Below are 26024 nucleotides of genomic sequence, written 5' to 3'. Positions count from 1 at the left end.
GGTGAGTATATACACCATGGAATATTATACAGCCATAAAAAGGATGAGATCGTGCCATTTGTGACAACATAGATGGCTCTAGAGGGTATTATGTTAAGTGAAACAAGTCAGACTGAGAAAGACAAATACCATATGGTTTCACTCATGTGGAATCCAAAAATAACCAAATGAATAAACAAACAAAAAGCAGAATCAGACCTATAAATACTGAGGGGAGAGGGGAGTGGGGGTTGGGCAAAATGGGTGAAGGGGAGAAAGAGATACAGGCTTCCAGTTACGGAATGGATACATCATGGGACTAAAAGGCACAACGTAAGGAATACAGTTGGTGATATTGTAATAGTGTTATGAGTGACAGGTGGTAGCTCCACTTGTGAACACAGCATAGTGTATAAACTTGTCAACTCACTATGTTGTACACCTGAAATGAATAAAACATTGCATGCCAACTATACTAAGAAAAAAAAAGAACGACAGTTCTTAGCCCACGCCTGAAAATCATGATTTGTTAGATCTGGGGCAGGGGGCAGGAATCTGCATTGCAACTGGAGCCCAGGAGGATGTTTAGACCAGAGCTGAGAAACTCCAGTTTGCTGGAAGGAGCCTGGGCTTTGGGGACAGTGACAGAACTGTCATCAAGCCTGCCATTTACTCAAGCTGTGACTTCTGATGAGGTTCCTCGACCAGTCTCCACTTCAGCTTCTCATGTCAAAGAGTGATAATGATTGTGAAGGTTAAATAAAATACCTTAAAGGTGCAAGGTCCACAGCACATGACGAATACTCAATAATGTCTGAGTTCCCTCTATCTCTTCCACTTTATTTTATTTTTTTAATGTTTATTTATTTTTGAGACAGAGAGAGACAGAGCATGAATGGGGGAGGGGCAGAGAGAGAGGGAGACACAGAATCGGAAGCAGGCTCCAGGCTCTGAGCCATCAGCCCAGAGCCCGACGCGGGGCTCGAACTCACAGACCACGAGATCGTGACCTGAGCTGAAGTCTGACGCTTAACCAACTGAGCCACCCAGGCGCCCCTATCTCTTCCACTTTAGATGACGTGAGAACATTTTTTAATGCCTTTATGGACCAGACACTTTTCCAAGAAGTTTGATTACATTTAATCCCATGAGGTGTTCTTTTTTTTTTTTTTTAATGTTTATTTTTGAGAGAGAGAGAGAGAGCAAGTGCATGAGCAGGAGAGGGGCAGAGAGACAGGGAGACACAGAATCCGAAGCAGGCTCCAGGCTCTGAGCTGTCAGTACAGAGCCCGACGCGGCGCTTGAGCCCACGAACTGTGAGATCATGACCTCAGCCGAAGTCGGACGCTTAATCGACTGAGCCACTCAGCTGTCCCTGAGGTGGGTGTTCTTATTACTTCCATTTTGTAGGTGAGGGAATGGAGGCATCAAGATGTTGAGCAATTTGCTCAAGACTACGCCTTGACTTAGGTCTACTACTGAGAACTTACATTATTTCCAGGGGAATAAATTAGGGACAGGAAACTTGAAAACCTCTCTCTACTAATAAAGACCCACCTTTCACTTCCCAGTGCCTCTACCATTTGGTCGTGCTCCCTGATGCCTCACCAACTGGAGATGACACTTGCACTCAGTGTGGACACAGGCGCACACAACTGCAATCTGGCTGTAAAGTGTGTCCTTTTTATTAGAGGGCAAAGGTGCTAGGGACATCCTATCTAAAACTAAGGACTGCTTTACCTGTCGGGGTACATTTCCTTTCTCCAGATATTAGAGAGCCTTTAGGTCCATTAAAGAAACAATGATATATAAATTTGTCTGGCATGTTCTTCCCTCTCTGACAAGCTAAGTTGGAACTAGTTTCATTTTCAGGAGTAATAAATAGACAGTCACGAGCAGAAACTTCAAGTATCCCTGCTGAGACGTAGTTAACTACTGTGACATAAAGTTGACGGTACTGATTCACGAGCATAGGTGTACCGGCACGTGTGTGTGCCATATAAACACACAGATGTGTACGTGTGTGTAGGTACTGCTTGAGGCACACATGCGCACTCCGTGACATGCAGGTAAGAATGTGTGTATATGTGTGCGTGCTCCTGGCCTCCATCTGTGCACACACATGCATGCTTCTACCTATGACACCGAACAGATATTAAACTTTGATTTCCAAATCCAATTTTCTAATTAACTCCTTATCGAAACAACAGCGACAGTATTACGACGGCATTATTTTCCTTAAACAATTCATCCCATTGTTCCTGTTGCACAGCAGGAATTTAAGTGCAGCCAACACTTTCTTGCGCTGACAGCTCTGATTAAGGCATAAGTCCTTATGTATATACATGATGTTGGATAATTTATATATTTTTGAATACACTTTCGTTTATAAATCTCCTGTTTCTCCCTGCTATGAACATTAGTTACCAGTTACTAACTGTGTATGTTGTTGCTTGATAGGCACATATACAGTTACCAATAGGTATTATTTTATTTTTTTAAGTTTATTTATTTATTGTTGAGAGAGATAGAGAGTGAGCAGGGGAAGTGGGGGAGACAGAAAGAGGGATACAGAGAATCCCAAGCAGGCTCTGCACTGTCCGCGCAGAGCCTGATGCGGGGCTCCAACTCACAAACTGTGAGATCATGACCTGAGCTGAAACCAAGAGTTGGAAGCTTAACTGACTGAGCCACGCAGGTGCCCCCCAACAGGTATTATTTTAATGAGACCTAATGGGACAATTCAAAGCTGTGATTGTCCTTTAGACATCAGTGCCTACAAAGGAAGCACTGTTTGCCCTGAAACGGTCCCTAAATTTGCGGTTGCAAAGCTGGGGTGAGCTGCTGGGAACACGCTTTGCGGTGAGGGGCTGTCATGACTCAGGTCTAGCCAATTAACACCATAAGGGAATGAGGCCCAGGATTTCTGCTGCTTCCAACTCTTTCAAGTTGGAAATGCAGATTTATGTGTAAAGCCTTGCCATATTTAAATACTAGCTACTAACTAAAGCATTGCCAGACGCATTTTCAGGACCAAGAGACTCATCTGCAGGCAAGAGGAGTCATATGTGACAACAGTTTGCTACCTCTGCCCACAGTAATTCCTGGGAATTCCTAGGCATCTATTCCTTAATGGTTTTGGATGATGAGCCAAGGCCCTAGGGATTTGGTGGTGGTGGTGTGTGAGTGCGTGTGCACAGGTGGATGTGTGTGTACATGTGTGCAGGGGTGTGTGTGCAGGAAACCTTGCTTGATCCCCACCTTGGTGGGTGCTCTATGGGAACCCTCTGGAGTGAGGAGGATGGATGGTCTTCCCACTATCCTGGCACAGTGACTTAACCAGACCAAGTGGAATGTGACCTAGCTGATCATAACACAGAAGGGGAGGAGAATTTGGCTAACTCACTTAGCCACAATACATTTTCTTCAGAAGAAGAAAGAAATTTCCCTGCAAATTTCTCCCAAAGGGAGGGAGCACAGTGAGGACCACCCCGGAAAAAGCCAGTGAGCTAGAGATTTCTGGATTTTAAAGGTCTGCCAGTGGATTTTCTATGTGGCGATGTGGCACCCATTTGCTGAAATCTCAGAGGTTTGTAGAACGGGCACTTTCAATTTTTTTGTTCTAAGCTGTTCCCTGACTTAGCAAATCTGAAATTACTAGCTTATCCACAGATCATCTATCCGCATGTCTGCATGCTGAAGACACTCTCTAAGGTTGTTTGTAGGGCTGCAGGCTGTTGAATACAATACAGAGCCATGTGCAGAAAGACATAATTATGACTTTCTAGGAACTGACACTAATGGACTGTTGATTGATTGATGGGCTGCCTAGTGATGATCCTGATAACCTGAGTGGTTTCTCTGCAAATGGTGCTAGAAGGGCAGTCATTGTTTTACATGAGATCATGGTAATAAAGAATGCAGTTTATAACTCAGTAGTACTCAGATGATCAATTAGCAAAAAGAGAACTACAAGGGAGCATGCAGTTCTGGCTCAGGAAGTAGAGTAATTCAGTTTTCATCTCCATAGGCGATTGGTTTAGGCTACAACCTAGAGCTATCAGGCCTTGGGGTCTATCTGAGAAAGGTGCATTGTAGATATTTTTATAACATTAAGACATTTCAGTTGCACCATCAGGTTCTTGCGATATGTCTGCCCAATGTGTGTTCTCCTGGAGAGGTGGTATGCGGTGGGGAGAGGTCACATTTGTGGCTCACTGACAGCCAGGCACTGAATCAGGAGTTGCATGTGCCTAGATTCATTTCACCCTCACAAGAAACCTGTGGGGTGGATTTTGTTTGAACAATTTTAAAGATGAGGAAACTGAGGCCCAGGGATGTTACATGAGTTTGCCACAGCTATCACCTCGGTGGGCAGCCAGGATTTGAGCCTGATGTGCCTGATGCCAAAGTTATCTGGTTTCCCAGAGCCCATATTATCCCTCGTAGGTCAATATTATCACTCAGCGTGGGTCAATCTAAAATAGTAAGAGTAGCGCCAATGGTATCAAACAAAAAGTGAAGCGCTTCCTTTAAGCGGCGCTGGTTTCTGGGCATTTGGTTTTGTGTCATCTCCAGGCATCCGCAGAAAGTACTGTGTGGACAGGCGCTGGAGACTTTCTCCATCACGCGCCCCTTTGCTGCTGTTTCTGCCTCTTTGTCTCTCTGTTGCCTTTAATCCCCATTTCTGCTGTGCAGTCCAATGTCAATAATGATAAATAATAAATCATCAATCCATTTCCACGAGGCATTAGTCTCCCTCCTTCCTCGTGGCGGGGGACCAGTTTGGCATTTGTGCTTCTGTAGGGTCACAGAGTCATCCCAGAGGAATGAGCTACAGAGAGGCTCGCCCTGCTGGTGCTTGGGTCCATCTTGGAGATCCGTGGAAGAATATACATATTTTCTTCTTGTTAGCAGACAAAATACAAAAGGATATCACAATGCAGTCTCCTAACTATTGCTATTGATTCTTTAAAAATTCTTCAGCGTATTCATTCATTCTTTCAACTAATGCTTGTGGAGTCTAACTTTATGCCACAAACTGTGCTGGACTTTGGAACATGAAGATGAAAAGCCACAGTCCAAACCCTTTAAGGTCCTATAAATTCAGTGGGGTGAGGGTGACAGACACTTTCTTAAGGAAGTGTAACAGACAGAACTGTTTGGAAGAAGATAATTCTAAAACAAGCACCACATTCTGCTTGGCATAGCGGAGAAGGCATCTCAGAGAATACAGCAGATGAGGTGTTCCTGAGGATACACAGGACTCGGTAGGTGAGGGAGCAACGTCGGGGGCAGTGTGTCTAGAACCACAAGCGGCTTGGAAATGCTCTGTGTAAAGTACCTGGTGGGAGTGGTTAAAAGCCAGAAAGAAGTATGCTGCTGCCAAATGCTTAATGATTTGTTTAGATTAGCCAGCTGGAGATTTTAACCCATAGGTGATAAAAATGTTTGCAGCAAAACAGTGACGAGATCAGATTTCTGTAGAGGACGATCCAGGAAGCAGGAGGAGGACACACTGGTGGATGTTGAGACTAGAAACAGGGAGTGAAACGGCAGCCGGGGAGAAAATCAAGGTAAGAGACAATAAGGTCTTGAGTTACAGTAGCGGCGGAGGGAAATGGCACAGGGAGATATTTAAAAAGCAGACTGAACATTTGGTGATCGTCTCACTACAGAGGGAAATAGAGTGTAAAGAATATAGGTAATCCAAATATACTGGCTTGAGCACTAGGAAGTAATGTCATTGTAAAAACTGCAGTCATTAATTTACATGATAGACCTATACACTCGTATATTGCAGATATAGCACAAATGTAGCATGCAAAAAGAAAACCCTCTTAACAGTTTGGTACCATACACATTAGCTGAAGCAAAGGATGCCATGCAAGGCCATACTTTTCATTGTGGTTGAAAATGCATTTTGGGCAGGGGGGATGCTAACACACAATGTATGTGGAATTAGTGATTTCAGTCTTCAATGGTATGTCAACGGATGCTTTTTGTTTTGTCTTACTTTTAACTTTAATTTTTATTTATTTAAAAAAATTTTTTATGTTATTTATTTTTGAGAGAGAGACAGAGGGGCGGGGGGCAGAGAGAGAAGGAGATGCAGAATCCAAAACAGGCTCCAGGCTCCACACTGTCAGTGCAGAGCCCAAAGCAGGGCTCAAACTCACAAACTGGGAGATCATGACCTGAGCCGAAGTCAGACGCTTAACCGACTGAGCCACCCCTAAATTTAATTTTTAAATCATTTTTTTTTTCATTCCAAGAACATAGTTTAACAAGACAAATAGCACTTCATCTTTTAATCATTCTCTGGGAATTTCACTCTGCTATATTTTTTAATATCTGGCAGTTCTTCTCTTTCTCTGAAAATTCCTATTTCTCACAGTATCTGTTTCAACAGTATCTGTTGCAATATTATCTCCTCTGTGAGGACACAAATGATAGCCTACAGAATTCTGTGCTCTGAGTTATCTTGGTTTCCCTGGAATTTCTTTTTGTTTTTACTTGTGGTCTCTGTCTCTTAGATTCTCATAATTGTCTAGCCATCCTTGCTCTCCATTCATACTTACCAAGGAGGCACTCTGATTGAGCATGCATGGATGGGCTTGCCAATGGCAAAGGGACCTTATTATGGGGCTAAGACCACCAGTAGATGGCTCAGGATGGGGGAGAAATCCGGGGGCCTAAAAGTTCTATACATAGTTAATCACCAGATCTTCTTTTGAGCACCACTCCTTACCCCGATCTTCCTGGGCATCTGGTGCCCTACATCTTGAGCCTCCCCAGGATTCTGAGTGCTCAACTGCTTGTTTCTTATCAGCGTCTTCCGTAGGAGGCACTTCGATTCCGTCTTTCTCCACTTTGCCAGGTGAATTTCCACTCACTTGTCACCCAGAATTTGTTGACCTGTTGTCTGTTGTAATCTTTTCTCCATTCTTAGTGCCCACGTGGGCTTATATCTTTTATAAACCCTTTGGTGGGACTTTATTAGGTAGCAGAGATAAACCTGTGGGTTCAATCTTCCATGTGTAACCAGAAATCCTGGGTTGACTCCAGATGGTTCCTTTACCAAGAAGACGAGTCCTGATGCCCTTGAGTTTTCAACCACTTCCTATGGGCATGTTTTAACTAGATTTTTAACTATGTACTATTAGTTTGGAACAAGGGAGCTTTCCTGGCATTTCTCTGCAATGAACCAGTGTTAATTCTGTGGTTCAGTATTAGAAAGACAATTTGGCCAGGGCAGGGACTCGATTTAGCTCCTCTGTTTAAATTCTTCCTTTTGGGATAGCGATTACTGCTTGCCTCTGCTGCACAAGAATGTTATGAAGGCAGAACAGGATACTGTGGGTGAATTATGCTTTGAGACCTTAGGAAGAAGGCCAATCACTGAATTCAAGGAGTTCTTTTCTGTCAGGAGACAGCAGGCCTCAACTCCTTGAAAGAGGATATTATGATTTCTTACTCCTATTGCTTTAATAACAGAATAACATCAATTATTAAATTAAGGGTTCTTTGCAAAACATTTTTCTGCCTCATAATTTCATAGTAATAGAGAGGTAAATCTAATTTTTAGCATTCAGCCTGTTAACCAATCACACTTAATAAAAATATCTGGCACCTAAATATTTTAATAACAAATAAAATAGAGTCAAGTTTTAAAATATTTAGATAAAATGGAGCTATTCTTAGGCGATCATCAGTTATTTCCTTTAAAATTACATGATGGATACATGAAAGGAGTCACACGGCGTAGCGTACCCTGGAATGGGGGTCCATTGAGGGAGATTTTCTTTCTTGATTTGGAACCAACAACTCTGAATGTGGTACTTGTGTCTCAGCACGTTCACTTGTTTGTTAAGTGGAAATGATACCACTTCTAAAGGATGTCACAGGGTTTGTTTTTTTTTTTTTACTACCTGAGAAGAGAAAATGATGCATGTGGTTTCTACTGTAAAAATAAAAAGCATTATAATTATTTAAAAATCATACATGCAGTGATTGGAATTAAACACCAAACTGTATATTCATATACACATAAATACATAAATATAGACTTCATACCTACATCTATCAATTGAAGAAACACAATGTGTTTTTCGAAGTATTGCTTCTCATTGCCTCGCATCAATATTAAAGCAGAATGAAGAGCTTCACATAATATTTTGGTTGACATGACGTGCCATCATAACTATCATTTGAAAAATCACCACAAAAGGCTGTTAAACAACCAGGTGAGTAGTGCTTAAGAGCTTCTGTGAGCAGACAATTGTCACGTTCTGAGTCCAGGGTGCACTGTGTAGAAGGTTCCTGGGGGCACCTGGGCTCTGGCAGTGTTTTTCCAGCCATCTACACTCACCATCTTCCCAAACGCTCATCTGATTCCAAGATGGGGAGGTGTTGCATTTCATAAGACCCTCTACAGTCTCAGGAAATATGGCAGAGGGGAGAGAGCTAGGGGGACACCGTGGTGCTGGAAGGAGGAGGGTAGCAAGAAGAGCTTGTTAGTAAGAAAGCAAGATCTTGACTGAGCTTTCCTTAGTGAGACTTGGAAGGGTAGCAGGAGGGGGTATAACTTTAATCATAGAGTTATGGAACCGGAAAGGCTCCTAGCAATCATCTGCTAGTACAAGTACATTTCCTCAATTGTCAATGAAAGTGCTGAGAGACTAAGTGACTCGCCCAAGGTGACACAGCTAATTGGAGGCCAAATCAGGACTAATGCCCGAATTTCCTGCCTCAAGCTAGTGGTGTTTCCCATATATCATCCTACCTCGCGTAGCTCCAGTAATGTCCTGGTAATTACTGATTTTCCCTCTGAACCACTGAATTTCATTTCTGAAATATTTTGATTTACAGAACTCTGAGACTCTCAACTTTCAGAGCCAATTCTTATGTCATCCAAAAGGCATTTTCAGCTGTTCCTGCTTTCTTAATCTCTGAATAATGGAATTTCCTCATGATATGCTTTAGAATTGAAATGCAAAGAGAAATGTTCTTTTATTTGCCCTTCATGGTACTCAAATATTGAAAAAGTGCTGACCTATCAATTGTGTTTCCTGCCATCGGCTGCCACCTCTTGCTGAGATCCACGTTCAGTGTGACAGTGTCTGGCAAAATGCAGGTCTGCTCAACAGCCCTTTCCCCAGCACTCTTGGAACAGCTCCCCAAAGCCGGACAGCATTGGGGGAAATTAATCAAACTGGAAGTGGTGTTCTCAATGAGTAACTTAGAGCATCTGAGGCAATCTCCCAGAAATGGATGGATTTGGTCTGCTGGCTGAGTTACTTCATTTCAAGAAGACAAGTTTCTTCTGAGTGGATGGTGTGTGTCATGCCTAGGCTGAGTACTCCAAGGGGCAATATATCTGTGGTCTCAATGGATTAATTCTCTCACAGGCCGTTTGTAAACCTACAGGTCCTCCATACTCCCTGTCAGAGGCACCAGATGCACAAGACAGAAAAACCCTGGGAGCCTGGCCCTGAGTGGGCTTTCTTGGATTGGCGAATGTTTTTAATCAAGGAGAAATGTTATCGCAGAAAATCTGGTGGCTTGTGGACTGGACAGTTGCCATCTGGGTCACTTGGTGATCAAGGCTTGTGCTTATCACAAAGATCTTTCCTCTTCAGAACAGCTGTCTCTCTGCTGAAGCTGTTGTTGAGCTGGTGAGCTGGACGATTCAGAAACAAGGGGGTGATGTTGCTCCAGAGACCTGGCACATGATGAGACACGGCGATGACTGCGGGGAACAGTGTTGTAATCTACAAATGCTTTATTCTGTATAGAAGTAGTCCACTGTGGCTTAACTATTTCCTGAAGGAGAGATGACAGTGGGTCTAAATTCTTAAACGGTTGGCTGATTCTGCTGTCTGCCACAATGGAATATCCTCATAAATCAAAGCAGTCATCTTTCCAGGGCTAATGTGAATCTTACGGGCACCAAGGGAGATCATTTTCATTGCTGATTCCACCCAGCATATTTATCCATAGTCTAGGGTAGCTTCTTTGCCATTCCAGGCTTTGATGCAAGTCAAAAAAGCAGACGTGGCTACTCACTCTTGTCCTCTCTCATAAACCCTGGAATACTTTAGCTAGATGTGTTTATTTCTGGATGCACCAGTATATTTTGCCGTCACATAAAACCTGGAAATTGCTGCTTTGCAAATATAGCAGAGCGTAGTTGCACATTTGAAACAGAAATGTGGTGCTCATGCCAACCTTCCCTTTTTCTCTCAGTTGTCTTGACTCAGAGGTTCAAAATTGGGTTCCCTGGAAAAGTCTTGAATGTACATTCTGTCTTGTTTTCACATTCACGCTGTGGTCAGAGCAAGGCTAGGGGCATTTAAAACTTCTGAATACAGATATCCTGAGTGCTTCATCAACTACTCCCTAAGTAGTAGACAAAGAACTTTAAAAAATGAATGAATTTCACTTCTGGCCTAATATTAACAGAATATAGCTTGAGGAATGAAGAACCCTCAGAGAGGTTGATCCTGAGTTCCTCAAATCAGAGAAAGCTAATCATTCCAGAGACTCTACACAAGTCTCTGAATGAACTTTTTGGAAGTTTTCTTTTCCATAATTAGGATGGAGTATGTGTCCCTAGAGAGCTCCTGGTGATTGCAGTGGTAGCTGTTAATGGCTTTTTTTCTACAAATGGCTTCTTCCCCCTGCCCCCACCCCAGACTGCAGTTTCAGCTGGGCTTTAGCAAATTACTTTTGCCTCATGAATGCATTTTGAAGAGTATGAGCATATTTTTTTCCCAAAAAAGGCTGACCTGTCTCTAGGTTCTGTCTTTTAGAAAATTTTTTTTAATGTGTATTCATTTTTTTTGAGGGGCGGGGAGAGAGAGGGAGCAAGCAGGGGAGGGACAGAGGGAGAAGGAGACACAAAATCTGAAGCAGGCTCCAGGCTCTGAGCTGTCAGCACAGAATCCAACACAAGGCTTGAACCCACAAACTGGAAGATCATGACCTGAGCCAAAGTCGGATGCTTAACCGACTGAGCCACCCAGGAGCCCCTTTAAAAAAAAAACAACAAAACAAACCTTTAATGTTCATTCATTTTTTTTGAGAGAGAGAGAGAGAGAGAAAGAGAAAGTGTCTAGGTTCTTTCAAAAGAGACCATAGTTTGGTACTCTTTGAGCTAAGAATATGGTTCTCCAGTGAAGATCATTAGGAGGTTTGGGAACTAATTCATTTGTACTGTCATGGGACTCTTCCTGCCTGCTTCTACTGAAGAGGTGTGGACAGCAAAGATGGGAGAAAGCCCTCTCCCACCTCTACCCACCCCTTTGCTCCCCACCTACCACTGGATGTACAATGGATATGAAGGGGAACCTGTTCTATGATTCTTTTTATTAATTAATTTTTAAATTTATATCCAAGTTAGTTAGCATATAGTGCAAAAATGATTTCAAGAGTAGATTCCTTAAGGCCCCTTACCCATTTATCCCATCCCCCTTCCCACAATCCCTCTAGCAACCCTCTGTTTGTTCACTATATTTAAGAGTCTCTTATCTTTTGTCTCCCTCCCTGTTTTTATATTATTTTTGCTTCCCTTCTCTTATGTCCATCTGTTTTGTATCTTAAATCCCTCATATGAGTGAAATCATATGATATTTGTCTTTCTCTAATTTTGCTTAGTATAATACCTTCCAATTCCATCCATGTAGTTGCAAATGACAAGATTTCATTCTTTTTGATTGCCGAGTAATACTCCATTGTATGTATATACCACGTCTTCTTTATCCATTCATCCAAATGTTGATGGACATTTGGGCTCTTTCCATACTTTGGCTATTGTCGATAGCATTGCTATAAACATTGGGGTGCATATGCCCCTTTGAAAGAGCTCACCTGTATCCCTTGGATAAATACCTAGTAGTGCAATTGCTGGGTCATAGGGTAGTTCTATTTTTAATTTTTTGAGGAACCTCCATACTGTTTTCCAGAGTGGTTGCATCATTTGCATTCCCACCAGCACTGCAAAAGAGATCCTCTTTCTCTGCATCCTCGCCAACATCTGTTGTTGTCTGAGTTGCTAATGTTAGCCATTGTGACAGGTGTAAGGTGGTATCTCATTGTGGTTTTGATTTGTATTTCCCTGATGATGAGTGATGTTGAGTGTTTTTTCATGTGTCAGTTGGCCATCTGAATGTCTTCTTTGGAGAAGTATCTATTTGTGTCTTTTGCACATTTCTTCACTGGATTATTTATTTTTTGGGTGTTGAGTTTGGTAAGTTCTTTATAGATTTTGGATACTAACCCTTTATCTGATATGTCGTTTGCAAATATCTTCTCCCATTCCGTTGGTTGCCTTTTAGTTTTGCTGATTGTCTCCTCTGTGCAGAAGCTTGATGAGGTCCCAATAGTTCATTTTTGCTTTTGTTTCCCTTGCCTCTGGAGATGTGTTGAGTAAGAAGTTGTTGAGGCCAAAATCAAAGAGGGTTTTGCCTGCTTTCTCCTCTAGGATTTTGATGGCTTCCTGTCTTACATTTAGGTCTTTCATTCATTTTGAGTTTATTTTTGTGTATGGTGTGAGAAAGTGGTCCAGGTTCATTTTTCTGCATGTCGCTGTCCAGTTTTTCCAGCACCATTTGCTGAAGAGACTGTCTTTATACCATTGGATATTCTTTCCTGCTTTGTCAAAGATTAGTTGGCCATACGTTTGTGGGTCCACTTCTGGGTTCTCTATTCTGTTCCATTGATCTGGGTTCTCTATGTCTGTTTTTGTGCCGGTACCATACTGTCTTGATGATGACAGCTTTGTAATACAGCTTGAAGTCTGGGATTGTGATGCCTCCAGCTTTGGTTTTCTTTTTCAAGATTGCTTTGGTTATTAGGGGTCTTTTCTGGTTCCATACAAATTTCAGGATTGTTTGTTCTAGCTCTGTGAAGAATGCTGGTGTTATTTTCATAGGGATTGCTGAACCTGTTCTATGATTCTTGACCCCATCACCCACTTTGAGATAATAAAGAGGAGAGAGAAGGAGAGGAAGGTAGAGAACCTGTAAAGAGACTGTCTGAGGAGAGAGTATTGTCATGTTTAATGCCACTCCTCTTGCAAAAGGGGTGGGGAAGGGCTACCTTTCACAACCAAACCCAGTGAGGGGTTACTGTAAGGGAACCACGCAGGGGATTCTGAAATATGTTCTTGTAGGTGGGACTCAAAGAGAACTGGCTTAAGCCTATGAAAACCTAAAGAAGACTATGGACTCGGGTCTCTTTCCTGCTTGGAGTGTAGATAGAGGAGGCGGATGGCTTGCATGAGGTCAGAGGTCAGACACAGCTGCTGGTCTGGAGAGGACTGTCAGGGCAGGTGATGTGAGTGTCCTAGAGATGACCCCGTGGGAGAAAGAGCAGGACTGGGGACCTAGCTGAAAAGGCCTGGGGGGTAAGGGCACTTCCGCAGACTGAGGCTGCAAACAGACTGCTGGATGCATAGGGGCTGCGGGAAGCCTTGAGAGTAAGCAAGAGGTCCTTCTGCCCTGAGTCATGGCAATTACCAGGAAAAGGGCCCTGCACAAAAATTTGTCTGTATCTGGGACCTGAAGGGACTTTTAGAAGTGTCAGTGACCTAAAAGTGAGCAGAAAATTCCTAGGCCTGCTGGAGTTTTCATCCAAGGTAGGAGAATATTATATGAAATGGCAGTGAAGCAAAAATAAAGATGCATTTTTAACACATCACAAATCATGTTTGCTGAATACATTAGATACACTCTGTTTACCCCAAGGATCTGAGTTGATAGAAAGTTAGCAAAGGAAGTTTCCCAGAGGAATCCCATACCACAGTTCATTTCAACTAGCCGGGTACATAATAACTCATGCTTCCTTCTGTAAAGTCGGAAGACCAGGTCTCCTGGCCAAACATATTCTGGCATGTGCTCACAAGGTACAGGAGCAGCTTTGGGATGTCTTGATTTTGTCCATTTTCATGTCTCTTTCTAGGTCCCAGCTCCCTCACCCCTCCCACCCTCCACTTTTCACCCCAGGGGCTGAATGCTGACTTTTTCTAGTTGGAGGTAGGAGGAGTGGCAAAGTGGGTAATGACCTAGAGTCCTAGAGGGCTTGCGTCGTGTTGTGATTTGAGAAGGGAAATGGACAGCTTCTCTAAAAATTAAGGGAAGGTTTCAGACCCTCCTAAGAAGATGTCAAGTGGTCCTGAATGTTTCTGCAGAGGAGTAACAGAATCTTCTCTTTTTGTGTCTTTCTCTCGCTCCTCTCTGGGGTCTGCAAACACATACTGCTGTTTGTTTAGCTTTGTTTTCCTTTGATCCTCAGGAACTTTTTTTCCTGCTGAAGCAAATCCCCAAACTTGCAGCCTGGGGAGTCAGAAGGCAATGTCTGTTTTGGGTGCAGACAAAGACTGGTGAGTGACATCAGAGCATTCAGAAAGTGACCCCTTGCACTAAGGTGCAGGAGAAACGCTGTGATTTGGGACTGCCATTTGAGGTTCTAAAAGGCGGAATGTCAGAAACATTCAAGATAATGCACATGGGAACATCTTCCTCCCAAATGTCAGACTTGCAGAGAGTCTGGGTTTCCTTTGCTGTGTAAATGCTTCTCTTTTTTGCCTTTCCTGAGAACTGGAGATGATCCTTTAATGCCAGATTTTTCCCTCTTCACTCTAAAGGCAATCTGTTCTATGCTTTCCCCGCCTTGAGCGCTGACATGACTTTGACGTGCCTTTGATGAACCACACACCATTTGCCAGAAAGGAAGAAAAGAGGTAGGGATGAAGATCACGTAAGAACACACACATTTCTGGCCTTTCAGAGATTCAGCAAGATGGAGAAAAGGAATAAATAAATGAGAAGGGTGCGAGTGACTGTGTTTATTTCTCCCTTTGTTCACACTCTGACCATAGCGTAGCTAAGCATGGGGGTCTGGAACTAGAGACTCCTTTGAATTCCACCTCCACCTTCCACTAGTTAGGACCCTGGGTCGGTTACTTTTATCTCTCTGTGCCTCCACTTCTGCATCAGTAAAATGACAATAAAAATAATATTTACCTCGTAGGGTTGTTGTATATATAAAGGGCTAAAAAGGGTGCCTGGTGCACAGGTGGTGTGACGTATTTGTTAGCTACTGTTATTTCCTCATCTTCTAGTAATTTTCTGGGTCTGTAGAGATCTGAGGTGGGAAAGGATGATGTGAAGAAAAGTTAGGTCCAACCTCCACTGGATTATTTATTTGTGATTTGCAACTACACTTAATTCTCCATCCATGTTATTTTTAGGCAGCATTAGGGTTGGTTATAACAGGGTTGATGAGAACTTGAATCTTTTCACCCATTTATTCAGACATTTGTGTTTGTTCATCTATGGATTATTTATTTGAGTTAGGGCACTAGGAAATTTCCAGACTTGTATACAGCACAGGGTTTGCTCCTTAAGGAATCTACAGCTGGTTAATGATATTAATTAATGATATTAATTAATTATTAATACCTAATCAGAATGACTCTGTTTGGAATATTCTGTTAAATCCCAATAAAGAAAACTAGTCAGAAATAAATGGCCCAGCAAAACTATTCTGAGAATAAACTCAGTGTTTGTACTGTGAGACTGAGATCTCTAGCCGTATTCACCTATACCATTAAGTCTTCCGACCACAAATGTGGCCTCAGGCCTCTTTTCCCCTCATATTTACCAGTATCTTGCTTTGAAATGACCTGGCATTTTCCCTTCTGTTGGGAACAGGAGGCGCTCCCTGCTTCTACACTTCTACTAAATGCCTGGTATGACCTAAACACTCAGCCTATTATAGGCAAAAACAGTTTAGGGATTATTAATTATGTGGGTACAGACCATGATTCTGTATTTCATTTTTGGATGTATTTTAGCCCACAAACCATGCCTTCTCATTTGTCATCTGGGCTTTATGGAGATGTATGAAGTATGTATCCACTTTTAAAAACAAGGAATCTCACAGATGACACTTTTTTTCTTGAAAATGAAATAATATTTTATGGAAAGGAAAATGATCCATTTTTGATTTGGTGGTTCTTTTTAAAAAAATGTTTGTTTGTTTGTTTAGAGAGAGTGAGAGCAGGGAGGGAGCAGAGAGAGAGGGAAGGAGAGAATCCCAAGCAACCTCCACCCTCAATGTGGAGCCTGATGCAGGGTTCAATCACATGACCATGAGATCATGACCTGAGCCGAAATCAAGAGTCAGATGCTTAACCAAATGAGCCACCCAGGCACCCCTTGATTTGGTTCTTCTTATGGGCTCGAGAAAAGCTCATGTCTTCAATGTTTTTGACTGCTAGCAAAATTTTATCTGGCCTTCCAATATAGTTCACCTAGACAATGAACAGCGAAATGTCCGATGGTAATCCAAGATGTAAATGGAAAAATTATGGGCCAATCTTGTACTCTGAAAAGGGAACTTACTGTTTGACCCACATCAGTCACTTACTCTTCTGGGCCACAATTAAAAATGAGAAGTTTATCACGGTAAAGCTTAAATTATTTTTAAGGTTCTTCTATCCCTAAATGACTCGTATTCTAGATCTGTGTTCGTCAGTCTAGTAACCATTAGCCACATGTGGCTCCTAAGCACTTGAAATGTGGCTGGTTCAAACCGAGATGCACCGTAAATGTAAAACACACACCGGACTTTGAGGAGTTAATACAAAAGAAAGACTGCAAAATTTGAGTACATTGAGTTAAATAAAATACATGACTAAAATGAACTTAACCTATTTTTCTACTGTGACTATAGAACACTTGAAATTACATGTGACTTACATTGTATTAATATGGGACAGCACTTCCCTAGATCTTCAAAACAAAGGGATTGGAAATTTGTCTTGAAGGACTTGTAGTGTTTAACGATCATTGTTTCAATATTAAGGTCATTATGCCTCTAAGGTCAGGTTTTCAAACTTAAAATTCTTATCCACACCAAAGTAATACACTGTGCATGGACAGATATTTGCCACCAAGTTCCTCTTGAAATTACTTCCTGCTGAGGTCCTCTGGGAGTTCCACAGTTACAATGCTCAACATTCAACCCTTATGGTACTGTCTCAACTGTATCATAAAAGGCTATCAGGAAATACACCAAAATGTTAAGAGTGATTATTTCTAGGTGGGGTACTGAGCGATTTTTTCATTCTTTTTTATTATTTTCATGTTTCAATCTTTCAACAAGGTCTAAATTAATTTCTTCATCAGAAAATGCATCTCTTTACATTTCAGCATGAATGATTTTATAAATTCTACAAATATCACAAATATGTAAAAAAAAAAAAAAAAAAGAGACCAACTTAAAAGGAAATATCCCAAAAGGCTTTAATCTACTTTTCTCCATTTCCAATTTTCCTACAGCAAATAGGTTACTTCTACCAAGAGAGATAATACACCTTATTTTAAAATCTCAATATCCACCCACCCTTTAAACCTTGAACTGACATTAATTTGTAGCATGCTGATTTTCTTAGAACTCCTGAAGCTTTTATCTCTGCTGTGTAAGACTGAAGAGCAGATACTTTAGGTTTTAGCTTCGATCTTGATGCTAACACAGCTTTTTAATAATTTTATGACTACCATCAAATAGAACAGTAGTTAGAGTATATGCAGAAGACAGGGAAGGAATCCCAAAGATAGTTTAATATGCCACTGTGTTTGGGGATTAGGTTGTACTTTAAAAGCAGCCATCTAAAGGAAATGGCATTTACATCTGACACCTGCAAAACAGGAGAGGGCAGTCTCCTGCATGCAGCTCATATGGCCACTCAGGAGGGCGCTCTCGCTCGCTCGCTCTCTCTCTCTCTCTCTCTCTCTCTTTCACACACACACACACACACACACACACACACACACACACACACGCAAAGTGAGCAGGGTTGTGCCCTATCCTGTCTTGCTAAGCATCCCCTGTAGCTGCTTTTTTCATCACTCTCAGAGACCAGAGCCACCTCCCTGCCCACTTCAGGTACCACGGGGCTAGGACAGGCAATGCTTTCGCGTGTGCAGAGGTGTCCGTGTTCGGGCAAGGCCAGATGCCCAGCCAGGTCTGCTGTCAGCCATGTTGGCTTTGGAAAGCACCGGGCTTCTAAAGGCCTATCAGGTATGACTGTTTAGCCTGGCAATATTATACTTGTTTTTTTTTTTTTTTTTTTTTCCTTTTTGAGGAAAAGTGTCTTTTTGTAATTCCCATGTGGCAACAGCTCTGTGGACTATGGCACTTTGGAACGGAGCAGGACTTACTGTTAGTAGTGAAGATGACTTCTCCTTCCTGCGGGGTAGGATCGGTATCCGGGACCACCTGCAAGGCTCCCACCGTCCGGACAGCAGGGTCCAAAGTGACTGAACTTTCGTTTACAGTCGTGTCGCTTGCGCCCGTGATCTGGTTGGTGGGTGGGCCTCCCAGAGATCCCTCGAAGTCAGTGGGCAAGTCGTCCATGCAGTCAGCATTGGGCTGATAATGAGGAGAAAAGGATCTCTCCTTAGTGTTTGTCATCCAGTTAGAGATGAAATGTTTATAGCCTAAATATTTTGTTTCAGTGGAAAACCGAGTTCTTTACTGTTTTCCTCCTGAATCACTTAAAAAAATATATTCTACTATAGTTTCTGCAATTAACATGAAAACATCTTCCAAAATTTCCTTTCCAAAGTTTCTGTTTAGATCTAGATATAACGTTTCAATTCCAGGAGAAACAATATTCATATATTAATATAATACTTGGGGGGGACATAATATTTATTTATGATGATTACCTTTCCTTGTATATACTGTTTACTCCTCATATAGAAAGTAGCTGACTGCTGATAATTACCCCCAAAGACCCACACATTGTTCCTAAATGCACTGATGACAGGAGAGTAGGGAGGGGGCACAGAATCTGACTCATGGTGAATTGTTTATTAGAGATACATACAAAAGCACAGGGTATTTTTGTTATGATGATGGTTAAACATAAGCCAAAACCAGCTGTAAAAAATGCCCTATTTACTTAATGTGCAAATCGATCATATGTTGATCAAATCTTAATTAAAATTTTAGAATCATAAAACTAGGGTGAAATCATTTAATTTGATTATCCAATCATTGCAAGACTTCTATCCCTCCAGGCCCCTCATCCCCAGATGTCTGACAGCCCCCACTTGAACAACACAGAAATGGGGAGCTCTCTACTTTGCAAGACAACCTGTGTTGGCCAGCCTTTGTTAGACTATGCTATCTTTGGGCAAAATCTTTCTCTTTGTAGGTTTTTCTCTTTGGTCTTAGTTCTGCTGTTTGAAATGATATTGAATATATTTATATCTCCTCCAAAAACAGCTTTTAAAATGATTTTCAGTTGTTATGCCTCTACCCAAACTCATAAAAATTATTTTAAAAAGATGATGTTGCAGAAATCTGGTCTTAAGAAATACTAAGAATTTTTGCTTGACATATCTCAATGGATACAGATCAGGATGGGAGGGATTAGGTGAGGAAAATTCTGGATTGGCATTGACTGTATTAACATCATAATGACTATACTGTGTTCAAAGATCAAAGGGAAAATCCATAATTCCTGGACTCACTGGGAGCACAAAGCAAGCAATCCAAAGCAGGGGACTCTTGTCCTGATTTTCTACTCTTAAGCCAGTCTCTCAAGCTCCACACCTGTGTTTCCAATAGCCAGTTGGAAATTTCCAATCTCACAAAAATTTCAAATTCAGCTCATTCCCTCTTTCTCTGTATTCTCTCTTTATTTCACCTCTCTGTCTCTGTTAGAAGTGAGCCAATTCACTGGAACTCAACTTATAAAAGTCAGTGCACTGAATGACCAACCCACCATATTTTTTAAATTTAGAGATAGCGACATAAACTATATTAGGAATTTTCTCTCCCCATTACCTTTTCTTCCATTACAGTTTCTTCCCTGGTATATTCCATTCTCTACTTTCTCAACACAGCAGTCTTTAAAACAAAACAAAACACAAGTCTGATTCTTCTTCTTCTTTTTTTAAGTAGGCTTCATAACCAGCACTGAGCCAGACACGGGGCTTGAACTCTGAGGTATAGACCTGAGCTGAGGTCAAGATTCAAACGCGTAACCAACTGAGCCACCCTCGGGGTGCCCTGATCCCTCTTTTCTCTTAGAGAATAAATTATAAGCTCCTGAATAGGGCAAAACAGGCTTTCTACAGCCTCATGGCAGCCAGCTCTTCTGGCCTCACCTTAGCCTTTGGAAACACAGAATACCATATATTCCCTATCTCAGTGCTATAGCTTATGCTGTTCCTCTGATCAGTCCCAATCACCCCCATTGCCTTCCCCATCCCAAGGTCTCAACCTGACTGTCGTGAACTCGTAAGCATCCTTCAATTCCAAGGCCAACCATAACCTTTTCTAAGTACTGTTCCCTCCCAGGTAGCATGTTGGATACTGTAATACTTTGTAGGTATCTCTCCCTGTGTTGTGGTTTATTTGTAACTGTGCTTGTCTCTGTCTTACTCTACTAGTTCACAAGCTTTCTCCCCCCAGCTTCATTCAAATATAATTGATATGTAACATTCCATAAGTTTAGGTGTATGACAGAATGATTTGATATACATATAGACTGCAAAATGATTAACACCTAAGTTTAGCCAACATCCATTACCTCATAGAGTTGCAAGGTTTTTTTCGTGTGTGATGAGAACTTTTAAGATCTACTCTCTTGGTAACTTTCAAATAGACAAAACAGGATTGTTAACTACAGTCACCATGCTGTATGTTACATCCCCAGGATTGCTTTATAATTTGGCCACCTTCACCCATTTCACCCCCACCCCCCAACCCCCAACCTCTGGCAACTACCAGTCTGTTCTTTGTTTCTAGGAGTTTAGTTTTTTAGATTCCAGATAAAAGTGAGACACGAGCTTTTTAAAGTGAAACAACTACATTACGTTGATCTTAATTTCCAAGCCCTCATATAGTGTCTGACAATTACAAGGTGCTCAGTAAATGTCGATTTGAATATTTTATCAGTGTCTCAGTTTACTACCATAAAAAGCTGGGAATGTTACTATCTGTCCTAGATCAGTTAAGGGAGGATTTGAGAAAATGCTTTAAAAACTGTCAAGTTCTGTGTGAAGGTAAGGTATATTATTCAAGAATACCAGAATATGCCACCCCAAAATGTGCTGTTGGCATAAGGATTATTTTGCGCTGAGGACAGTTGAGAAGAAGCAGGTAAAGAAATGTTCTCTGCCCTCCTCCCATCTGCCTAAATGTAGGACATTTTATAAAGGTGGCCCCCCTCCCTGTACCAGGAAGAGAAGAACATTCTGATCACCAGAGACTGGGAGTTGACACCAAAATGGATCTGTAATAACACACCTCACTAATATGCCCTTCTCTGCCATTAGTTTCCCTCATATATGTACTTTCCCAGAATTTGCTGCCCGAGAAACTCAAGGTCCTTTGGTCACTTCTGTTAAAGTTTGTTCTTTTGTGAAGATGCTCTGTATGTCCAAGTTCTGCCCACCCCTTTGAGTTACTCATCCCTAAGTGCTCCCATGTGCTTGTGCAGTGCACATGTTAATAAACGTCTGGTTGTTTTTCTCTTGTCTATCTTTTACCGGTCTCATTTATAGGGCCCCTGCTAGAGAACCTAGACGGGTAGAAGGGAAAGTATCTTTTTTCTCTCCCCTACACTATATAAAAACGCTTATAAGCAAAACCAATTGTATGGGGGGGCGGTGTCAGGGACGAAAGGATTTCACAATGAGCATACTGTGCTGGCTGGTCTTTCCTCCATGGGCATCTGAATGCAATCACATCTGCGGTAACCACTGACATAGTTTTCAAAATGTTGACTTCGCCTGTTGATTTTATTTCTTCATTTTATGTCTTTTCTTTTTTTAAAAAAAGTTATTAATTTTGAAGCAGAGTGTTCCCTTTTATTTTGTGCACTAGGAGGAACGGTATTATATTTTTAACAGAAGCGGGAAAGAGAAAGAGCTAATTAGCTCAGTGAGACTGTTAATGGTGGCGGGCATGAATAATTTGGCTTAGGTATAATATTTCATAGACCAAACATTACAGAAACTCACAGTTTATATCTACTCTAAGTGGTTCATCCAAGAGAAGAATGTTTTTGAAAAGGGATCCAATTTATATACCTCGAAGAGAAATTACAGTCATAATGTTTAGCAGAAGATCTCAAATACAATCTGCAAGTGAACATTGCATAGGTATTCAAATTCAGGTTAGCATGGGAGAAACCACTCAAATAAACCAACCTCTAGAAGTCAGGAACATGGGAATACCCCAGCTACGTGGAATTTCTCTTCACTAACTATCATGCTATTTATATCAGGACAATAGCGATAGAAGGTGTTCACTGCTGGGATATGAATGGCCTGGGTGATATGGTACCTCAGAGGAGTACTCACTGAGATCTGCATTCTGTCATTCTACAAAGACTCGCCTAGAACTGACTGGAGAGAAACGAGGGTGCAGATCTGTTGTGTAGATAAAGGGATGAAAACACTTCTGACAATGAAGGCCTCCCTCCTTTTCAGTTCTGTAATTTATTTCTCTTGACAAAATATTGTAAAAAAGAAAAAAAATATGCCCACTATAATGGGAATTTCATGATCCACAAGCTGTGCTTTCATTCTTTAGCTCATTTTAGAGAAATCCACTTTACAAAGTGAAAATGTCCCCAGCTCTCAGCTTTCGGCTTATGTGTGGTGTGTCTTATAGCAGAGGCAGCCACAAGGATACTCAGTTAAAAACAAAAACCAGAAACAAGCCAAAAAAAAAAAAAAAAAAAAAAAACCCTTCCTGCCTGTATCTGGACCATTTAGTTGACCAAGATTACAACCAAGTAATGAGTGGTGAGTGGACACTGTCCAAAGGAGACCAGACTGAATTTCATAAATATGATTCTGTAACTGAAAGCCTTCTGGCTCTGAGGGGCAACAATGCCACAGACGTTTACTGAACACTCATTATACGAAAGGGATACAGAGATAAGAACCACTAGGGACTAATTGTTAGAGACTGACAAGCTCTTTTCAATTTTCCTTGATTAAGAATAGAGTATAAGGAATTTAGAAAAAAAAAATTATACAACAATATCTTTAAGCTGCATAAAGAGGGCTTCGGTTAGCTGAAGTGTTTACTAAGTGAGAAGGCTGTGAACTTGCCCAGTGACATGGAAAGTTATATGAATGCAATAAAACATCATCTTTTTGGTATGGTTTAGGCATGGTGCTACCCAGTGGTGAAGCATGGAGTGAAACAACATCCCCAATTCCTCCCAGATCCAGACTTCAGTATCATCCTCTAGGACACGACCAGAGAAACCTTGGGGAGGCATGAGGGTAGCCATATGCCTTGGTGGTTCCTGAGAACTGGCCCACATGCCTTCTTCTTTCTGGAGGATGTTCTGTTCTCTGGGGCAAGCTCAGATGCGTGTCATGTTCCTGTGCAGCTAGCCTTTATGAATCCTTGGCAAAATCCAAAAGATGCTGCCAATGTTTATTTTTCTGGAAGTCAAGTGTGCTGAGTAAAATCCTACCCGTACTTGGTGAGCATGAAACCATGTACAAAATGCCCAACTGCTAAAAGTTAAAATGTTTTTAATTTTGGAAATAAGCCCAAAGGCCACCCAATAGTTCTATTTTGAAAACAGTATTTGTATCGTCAACTCATTCTCAAGTAGCTTCTGAAGAAGTCGTACCTCCTCTGGAGAAGTCTGAAGTCAAATGCTATTTAGTTTGAAACGTAACCACCAGGGGTGGTTCGGTTTCACTGTCCTGACCAAGAAGCACTGGGATCAACATTTAGGAGCTTTGAAAATATCCTGAGCATTAGAAACTGGGTCAAATAATGTGACTGTCTACCTTGAATTGTGAGTATTCTAAAGGTTCTGGAGACTAAAGATAACATACACATATGCAAGCACACACATACATACATTTCCCATCTCCCTTGCATGAACTGGTTGAAAAGTGCAAACCCTGCGTTCGATTTTCTAGGCTCCTAGTATCTGGTAGAGATGATGGGCTCTTACTCATATTTCATGTTCACTGTAATTGATTTTTACCTTGAATGCATTGTGCATTTACAACTCTGGCCTGAAAATGTGATGCATTGCCTTTCAGAATCTAGCTCGCAGCTATAGTCACACAAGCTGATTTGCGTTTGGTGTGTCAACCACGATACACAGCATACAGCTTGCATCGAGGCAGCTGGTACAGGGTAGAAAATTCTCCAGCCAATGCATGACCTCATAATGCTTCAGGTGTGCCCTCTCCAACAGAGCCCCTCTGATAGTCCTGGCATAATTAGCATTTTGGCATTAAAGGAAGCCTTTGATATTTGATCTGATCCTTTCTTCTTCAGTGACATCTTGGGACCATTAACATTCTCTTTGCTCTCTGCCATCAGTAGTGAGAAGTGACAACAGAGAGGTTGCAGCCAAGTGGAGGGGCCGGTGGGCGGGGGTGGGGGGGAGGTTGATCTCTGTACCCTGTTTGTCTAGCTTCTTTTAGACAGCGCCTATGTTTTTCTCACATCTCTGTGCAGCCCTTGGATTTGGTGGCCTGGCTTGCTTCCTGCCCTCACCACAGCAGCTGGTGCCTCACCAACCACCAGCTCGTGGGGCTCACTTTAATACAATCCTGGGAAAGTCCTTCCCTGGAGCATCAAACCGGCCAGCTGGTGGGATTCTCTTTGCACTGGGGGAGAGGCTCAATTTTATAAACATATGACAGAGGGCACCAGCTGGATGGTAGTGTCAGAATGAAGCAGCTCTGGCTCTGGTTTCCTGTTCACTCAAGGTCTCTGCAGAGATCTGAGTTGAGCAGAGGCTCTGGGCCAGGTTCCCAGTGGCTGTCCTTTCCTCCCATTGTCCGGAAGAGCTCCTTTCCAGTGAAAGCTAGGCATGGTGCTACCCAGTGGTTGTAGGGCAACATCGGAAAGTGAGGCACGCAGACCTCCTTACTGACAGTACATAAGTGATGACACAGGAGGCGATCAGTGTGCAACCGGGCCGTCCAGCCTCTGCTGTGTCCTGCCTGTACTCGCACCCTGCAGCCTAGATGATAAGCTTAGGAGCTGACACGGACGTGGTGAGAGGGCCGCGATGTTCTCAGAGTGAGAAAAAGTGAGAAGAGAAATGTTTCAGACATGGGTGTTCTCTTGGGGCCTCAGCAGATGACGGCTCTGCCAGGAAGATGAGGGGGGTCATAGAAAATCCAGGTGTGATGTTTTCTCCCTGCTTGGGGGGTGATGCAGAAAGACACATATTACGATGCTGTAGGCTGTGCTGTGCTTACCGGGATCCCTAGGGCTTTAAGAATGTTCATCTTGCACATGGGGCAGGTGCGATGGTCTAGAAGCCAGGGGTCAACACAGGACTTGTGGAAAAGATGCCTGCAATGAGAACCATACATCTTAGAGTGGCGGTAACCACACAGACTACCTAGTCCACCACAGCCCAGAGACTTGTCCAAGGTCACTCGACTGCTCAGAGGCACAGCTGAGACTTGAACCTCCATCTCCTAGCTCCTGGGCCAGTGAGCTTCCTGGTATACCCTGTGCTGATTTAGTCAAAATCTGTCTGGATCCCAGGACTGTTCTATACGATTCACAACAGTCTTCCAAGTTTCAGAAAACATAGAGAATGCAGACACAGAGAGATTTTTCTCTTTCTCAATAGGAAGAATGCTTAATGGAAAGAATGCAGGTGGGGAGGCCTGCACAGGCCTTTCAGGATAACTTGCGACTTGTAAATAAATCCAAACTTTCTTTTTCCACAGTCAGAAGACAACTGCAAAATAAAGGCTTGTTTCCATTAATATTTGGGCTCTCACACAAAAGGGCAAAAGAGCTCCTGGAAGCATTTAACAATACAGATGACATTTTATGTTGTTATGGCTGCTGGCTGTCAAATCAGAAGCCAGAGTGAAGGGTACCGTACCCTTTCCTGTTTGTACAGCTGATGTGCTCAATCAACTCCACTGCTGTTCTCATGTGGCACTCCCGTGAGCCTTCACTGCATGCCAGCAGGAGGGGGGCATTCAGTAGGCACAGGG

At 42.2% G+C, this 26024-nt stretch overlaps 1 protein-coding gene across 1 annotated transcript in view; it reads right to left on the bottom strand.

Annotated features, from left to right (window-relative positions):
- Positions 1-26024, bottom strand: part of RNF150 (ring finger protein 150) — a 252332-nt gene that overhangs the window by 24445 nt on the left and 201863 nt on the right. Inside the window, exons 5-6 of the mRNA XM_007091820.3 lie at positions 25266-25362; positions 18210-18420 (exon numbers count right to left, since the gene is read on the bottom strand). Of these exons, the coding sequence (XP_007091882.2) occupies positions 18210-18420; positions 25266-25362 (308 nt within the window). The remainder of the gene's footprint in view (positions 1-18209; positions 18421-25265; positions 25363-26024) is intronic.

The sequence above is a fragment of the Panthera tigris genome, chromosome B1 (genome assembly GCF_018350195.1).
Source record: "Panthera tigris isolate Pti1 chromosome B1, P.tigris_Pti1_mat1.1, whole genome shotgun sequence".
Lineage (NCBI taxonomy): Eukaryota > Metazoa > Chordata > Mammalia > Carnivora > Felidae > Panthera > Panthera tigris.
This window is presented reverse-complemented; position numbering and strand designations above follow the sequence as displayed.